We start from the raw sequence: 7,005 nt of genomic DNA on the forward strand, positions 1-7,005 counted from the left end.
CCCCTATGCCCCCGCTCGGCCCCTATACCCCTCCCTGGAGACGCAACGCCGGAGACGCAGCGACGCCACAGCCAGCGACGCCCTTGGACTGGATATGGATAACCAAAGCCTCGGCCATATGGACGCACGAGTAGAGCAGGCAGAGAGGATCGAACGAGGACCAAAGAGCGAGCACAGTCACCCCCAGGCCAGAGCCAGCCCCCCGCGTGGAACCATAGGAGCCATATACACCCCCCACATCTCGCGGAGGGTATACCAAACTCTCCTCCGTCTCCGTGTTACTCCTGTCGCGCCTTGTTCGATGAAAAGCCTCCTCCCCTCCCTTTCTCCCCTCCAATCTTCTTCATCCCGGCGATGCAGGCAGGCGACGCATCACACCTTTTTGGGGTCACTTACTCTGCTCTAATAAGCAAGAGCGGGAACCGCCACCTCCCGCCGGGCTCCGCTGCACCGGGAATGGAGCAGAGCCGAGCTGAGCGGCGTGCGACGGGGATGGGGGTCGCCCTCCTTTTCTTTGCCCTCCTTCAGGAAAACGTGCCCCTGCCGCACCCTCTCCTCCTCCCGAGCCGCTAGCCGCTCTCTGCTATCATGTCTCCTCTTCCTCTACCCAGCCCCATCAAGCTGCCGCTGGAGCAGTAAGGCAGGTGACGGGCGGGGTGAGGCGGGGAGCCACACCACGGCCTCTCGGCTGCGCCCTGCGCCCTGCGCCCTGCGCCATCCCCTATAGCCCCATCCCCTTCATGCAGGCCGTGATGCTATTGCAATTCGATTCTCTCCGAGGCAGTAGCAGCAGCAGCTGCGTCAGCAGCGTCGGGAAAAACATGGTCGGGTGAGCAGCAAGCAGCGTGGCTATTTTTTGTTTTTTTGTTTTTGTTTTAGCCGTTCACATTCAGGTACTGAGTGCAGATTCGGCTCTACGTTCATTGGTGCGCCCGGTACCAGCCGGTACATACCGAAGGCCGATTGCTCATCGCCACAATCATCCAACATCGACATCGATGACGCTTCTCACGGATCGCAGGGGGTTGGATCCAACTCGAGTGTGGCGAGAAGAGGAGGGGGAGAAGGGGTCATTCAAACACCGTATTGGAACTATGCTGCCCTAGTTACTTCTTTCTTCATATGGGATGAGAGAGGGGGGGAGGGGGCGGGGGAGAAGGGGGTGAGTAACAAAGCATGAAAGAAAGATAGAGATGGAGCTAGTGAGAACGAGTGCGGTGTGATTTTCGTCGTGGGAGTGTAAAACCTGTCACAAGCTGCGGCGACTCGCCCTGGGGTCACGCCGGGCAGGGTGACACGAGGAGGGGTCGCGACCCCACCTCCCCAACCACCCTAATCTTTCTCTCACTCTCTCCTCTGCTCTCCGCATGTCTCCCTCGCTCCTTCTAGCGTCCTCCTGCCCCCCCCCCCAATCTCCCCCTCGCTCCTCACTGCGTCATACCCCCTACTACTCTGCAGTTTCCGTTTCACCCTTTCCTTCCTTTCCCGCGAAATGACACACCGGGCCGCACCGAGCTCGATTTTACCGCTGTCATTCCATCGCACACACACACGCGCGCGTACACACACACACACACACACACACACACACACAGCGGCACCCGGAATTGCGCATGGCAAAGTACATATCATCATATGGGGCGCCGCGCTGTAGGCTAAAAAATAAAAACGACCGGAACAGTTCGGGTCGGAGTCGTCAGTCAGAAAAACAAAACGTTGTGTGGTCAGTTGTGTTCAACAAAGCAGGAGAGTTGAGCGATTGATTATTGATTGACTCGGCGGCTGTGTTGTGATTGAAGGTGCAGCCGGCGGCGGGGTGCGGAGGGGCGCGGGGCGCGGGGCGCGGCTGACGGGAGGGCGCATTGATCTTCCCTCCCGGAGCTGCCGGTCGCGGCCGCGAGGGGGCGCCGGGTCCGTGCGGCGGGGCGCGGCGGAGTAGTGTGCGATTTGGTAGAGATAGGACGGAAGTGAAACCAAGTGGACTCTTACACTCAACGCCACCTAGCGGCCGTTGTGGCTTGTGGCGTCTGCTCTGTTGACTACCCGGCCGCTGATACATGTGTCGTGAACGCATGAACGTGAACACCATCAGAAAATAATCTTCGATCGTTAAGCAAGTAGTAATAATAATAATAATTAGATTAACGTTTTGGTAATTGAAGATAAATATTTCTAATAGTTACATAACTAGTAGAATGCTGTGCATTAAAGGCTGAGTGTGTCTCTCAATTTATGTGAACTGAAATAAATTGAAAAGTTTATAATAATCTAAAAGTTCTACTTTGACTTCCGATTGTGAATAAAACCTAATCTTAACCCTTATACTACTTTGTCTTTATGCACGACCCATCCGTAAAAGGGTGAATTCAAAGATGTCAATTAAATGTACTAATCACCTATTCTTATCCCTTACACTTTGTCTTTACTCACGATCCATAAAAGGGTGAATTCATTGATCTCAATTAAAAGTAATACTCAATGACAACCGTAAAGTTTAGGTCATTCTAAACAAAAATTAACAACTGTAAATCAGTTAGTCTGATTGGACTTGTGTTGATTGTGAGTACAAGCTACTTCTAATTCTTTCTTGATTGTGTTTGTTCACTATTTATAAAAGGGTGAATTCATTGATGTGAACTAAGTAAAACCAATGTTATCAGAATTCAATTTAATTTCTGTTTGTTCATGATTGATAAAAGGGTGAATTCACTGACGTCAATTAAGATTGATATTGCATGCTGCAGAAAATTTAATGCATTCAATCAAAAACAGACAACTGAAAATCAAGTCTTACATATATCGTATGTTTTGGTTCCTGAAGATCCTTCACAAAAATAAGGCTACTAAAATTCATTGTAAGTTTTGTTTTTTCATTATTGATAAAAGGGTGAATTCATTGATGCAAATTAAAATTCAGAATGCAACACAAACTTTAATTGAATTACTGAATGCTAGATATCGTTGATAAACGTAATCGAAAAACAAAACCTATAGCATAACAACAAACCACGTTGAATGTCACCTGTCAGCTTGTCACTGCATAGAGGGGCAATTTATACTGAATGAATTGAACTGTCACGAATTTGAATATGGTTCTATCTGTGACAATGCCTTTATTGCGCAAATTATCGTTTGCTACCTGCCATTTTGATAACAACTGAAGAAGTTCAAAATCAAACGCTGTATGAATTTCTACTAATTCCCAACAAACTGATGTGTATGTAATGAATTGCCATTTTGACAAACTTCTCAGTAATGACACAACAAAGTTTACAGTTGTTTTTATTTAAACAGTCTCCTACCAGTGCCTCCAAAAGGGCAGGCTGTTGCGGGCTCAACGCATCATGCTCGCAGGTGAAAGAGCCCGCAAGAGCCCGCAAGGTAGATTGACAAGCCCGCACGAGCCCGCACAGTTTTTCAAGTCTAAAATTTTCATATTATTTCTAATTAAATTGATTTTTTGCCTTGACAGATCTTTCTATTGGATGCCATTCTTTAGATATGTCGAGACTCGTCCGGCTCCGGCTTTTGACAGTTGACAGAGTGTGCAGCGTGCAGCACGCGGGAATGGCCGCTAGGTGGCGTTGAGTGTAAGAGTCCACTTGGTTTCACTTCCGTCCTATCTCTACCAAATCGCACACTAGCGGCGGAGGGTCCGTGTCTGGCTGCAGACGCCCACTCGGCGTTTCCAGCAGGCGGTGTGCGATATGTTGTCCCGAGTCGCCGTGTTTGTCGCGTTGACCGTTTGACGGCCCGGACGCCCTGGGGCCGCCCCCCGTGCTCTGGACGGCGTCGGGAGTCGCGCTGCGTGTCGTGTCATCCGGGGCCGGGAGATCGCGCGGGGGTCGCGGAGGGCGGCGTCGTGCTCGGCGTCGTGTGCTGCGAGCGGCGGGCGCACGTAGCGGCGAGCACGGCCAGGGCACCGCCAGGGACCGCCAGGGTCCGCCAGGGTCCGCCGGGGCACCGCCCCCGCCCGGAGGCGGAGCGCGGCGCGGGGGGCGGACCCGCGGGGGTGCAGCCGCGGCGGCACCCGGGCCTCCTAACCTCGCCATGGGGCGCCAGGGTGGGCGGGTGCGCTCGGGTCGCGGTGGTGGCGGCGGCGGCCCGCGGCCACGGCGACCAAGTGCGTGAGGCTCGCGGGTCGGTCCCGGGGGTGGAGGCGCGCGGCGCGGCTCGCCCTCCCTGCTCCACTCCTCGCAGTGGTCCGTCGTCTCCGGCCAGCAGGTGAGCGGCCACCGCAGGGCGGCCTCGGCGCCCTCGCTCGGCATGTCTCTGTGCGCACGTGTGTTTGGTTGGCAGTTCTGATCGTGGTGCTTGCAGCAACAGTTCCCCACCCCCTCCCCTTCCTTACCTTCGGCGGCCCCTGACCTGACCAGAGGTGAAGGCCGTTTTTGTTTTCTTTCTTTGCGTCACCTCCTTCAATATCGTGGTTTTGCCACTTCTCGCATTTCTCTGTCTCACAATATACGTAGGAATTCGTCCGTTCAGTTGATCATTCAACAGTCGTCAAAATCAGCTACCGTTGGAGGCACCCCGCACCCCTCGACCCTCCCCCAGCACGCCTCTGCTGCACCACCACGCCCACGCTGCCACACTTGTAGTGATCCCCTCATCCGCATTAGTTTATAGGAGTGTACAAGCCTGAAACAAGTGCGTACTCAAACACCTGCCGGCCGACTGAGCAGATGTTCCTGTCGCCCCCCCCCCCCCTTCTCCACCTTTCCACCAACCACCTCTTCCTCTCTGTCTCTTTGCATTAGCCCATTCACTCCCCCCCCCCCCCTACTCGCCAAGGGAACCTGTCCCTCTAATTGTTCTTTTTGTTGTTGTTTTTGTTTCGTGGTTCCAGCAACTCACTGTAAAATGTGCCTTGCAAGTTTCTCGCCCGGTCGCTGCAACGACTTGGCTTTGATGTGCTTATCTTTTTTGGGGCTCTTCGCGCCCTATGTATTCTGAACTTTTTTTTTCCTCTATCCATTTTATGTGCAACCTGTTGACACTGGCTATAGGCATGTTGCCTGTTTGAATTCCAACCCCATGTGCAGCACCTTTTTTGAATGTCGCGGAAATGTTTACCAATGACTATGTAGTTAACTGTGAATGCGTATATGAATGTCTTCATTTATGTAGTCAGCTTTTAATAACATTCTGCTCCTTTTTCTTGTAGGGTGATAAACTGTGGAGAAAATGGACCCACAATTTAATGACCTGCCGGACCACATGGTAATGAACTTTTTTTTTAATACTCACCCTCACAATATTTGCTTGAGGCTTGTGGGGTTCAAAAATGAGCACATTGAATAGTATTCAGAACGCCGCCGTAGACATGTAATTGATTTCACATATCGTTGGTTATCATTGCTTAATAAATCAGTTCAGCATCAACTTAGATGGAAGAATGTCCTTGAATGAGGGCTTTAGTTTGTGAGAAATGTTTTTTCAATGCCATTTTATTGCGATAACCCAGCTTGCCGAGGGGGAAGGGGGGAGAGAGTCGGAGTGGGAGAGGGAGGGGGGGGGGCTGATAAAGTAGTAGCTGGGCCCGAAATGGAACGGAGCAAATTTGTAGAGCAGTGGTGATTATCAACAGTAGCGGCGGAGCGGGTCCACCATGGTCGAGTTTGAGAGTTCGTGACATTTCAGCGGTAAGCTGGATCACCACACGCCGAGGTAGAACAACACTGTTCGGAAAGTGCATGAATTTCATAATTACATCAGTGTGGAGTTAAAGTAACATCGTTTTGATCTATCATTTTTCCGAAGGTGTTTCACGAAAGCTTGTCATTATGTCATTCATTTTTCTTTGAATTTCTTTTTTAAAATGCGCGACTCTCTTTTGCTTTGCATGCTTTAGTGTAGATGGTACTTTTCAATCACTGTAGTAATACAAGAGAGAAATGCTCTTGGATTTGAAGAGAGTTGTACGTCGATTACATCTAACGGAACAGTAAGTACCCACAAATGTCGGCTCGTCGAAAGGTGATCATTTTCTAATTTCCACTCAACACGCAGTTTAATTCGCAATAATGGACCAGGACTAATGTTTGGATTGCTCCGATGACCACGCGATGACGCCTCTCCCCTTCCCCCCTTTTTTGCAGTCCATGGCGTCCGATGACAGCATGATCGACGACGTGTTCGAGTCCGCGGAGGACGCGCAGCGCGGGGGCGCCTCCCAGTACGGCTACCCGGGCTACCAGCCGCCGCCGCTGCAGCACGCGCCGCACAACCAGCCGCAGCCGGCCCCGCAGGCCGGCGCCGCCGCGGCCCAGGACGGCGACAGGCCCAACCTCAACCCCTCGCCCACCGGCTACCGGGACTACCAGCCGCCGGCCGAGGCGCTCAGCCAGTACGACCGACAGCGCCTGGAGGAGCTCGAGCTCATCGTGCACAAGGTATGCGCAGCGCGAAGGTGATGTGCAGTGCACGGTGGCTGATTAACTTCACGCACGCCTGTAGTGATGCTGTACCGCACGCACAAGGGCGGGCGGGCTTGCCTATCGCCCCTGTCCACGGCGCCTTACGGGCCGAGCAAGTAGGCAACTTACCCGCACTCGTGCTTGCGGTACAGCATAACTACAGGTGTAACCAGTAACAAATAAAAGACGTCGCAGATCACCCAACCCTTTACATTGGTGGGAGTTCAATATTTTTTGTTCGCATCCGCTGGGACTCGAATGCGGACTCGCGGTCGACCCGGAGGCCGCGCCCGCGCCATGCTACGCCATGCCGGGGCTCGGGGCTGCGATTCCTGCCCGCGCTCACGTCCCTCAGGCACTCAGAGGCGAAGGTCCTCGTGACCTCTTTACTCATTTCCTGTTGAACGTCCTCCCGCGAAGGGGACCGGGACCGGGAGGGGGAGGGACAAAACCGGATCCGTCGGGACTCCGGGCCGGCAGAGGGCAGCACCGACCCGCTCCGGCACAGAACTGCCGGCGCGGGGTAGCGTCGCCCCGCCAGCCAGCGCGGAGTAGTGACACGGGCTACTTGGCGCGGTGGGAGAGT

At 53.1% G+C, this 7,005-nt stretch overlaps 1 protein-coding gene across 1 annotated transcript in view; it reads left to right on the top strand.

Moving 5' to 3' along the window:
* Positions 1 to 1,933: 1,933 nt before the first annotated feature.
* The window catches only part of LOC127748966 (ras-related protein Rab-26-like), a 15,948-nt gene continuing 10,876 nt past the window's right edge, over positions 1,934 to 7,005 (top strand). Inside the window, exons 1-3 of the mRNA XM_052265050.1 lie at positions 1,934 to 4,224; positions 5,168 to 5,223; positions 6,102 to 6,395. Of these exons, the coding sequence (XP_052121010.1) occupies positions 5,188 to 5,223; positions 6,102 to 6,395 (330 nt within the window). The 5' untranslated portion in view covers positions 1,934 to 4,224; positions 5,168 to 5,187. The remainder of the gene's footprint in view (positions 4,225 to 5,167; positions 5,224 to 6,101; positions 6,396 to 7,005) is intronic.

The sequence above is a fragment of the Frankliniella occidentalis genome, unplaced genomic scaffold, assembly GCF_000697945.3.
Source record: "Frankliniella occidentalis isolate FOCC.00 unplaced genomic scaffold, Focc_3.1 Scaffold23, whole genome shotgun sequence".
Classification (NCBI taxonomy): domain Eukaryota; kingdom Metazoa; phylum Arthropoda; class Insecta; order Thysanoptera; family Thripidae; genus Frankliniella; species Frankliniella occidentalis.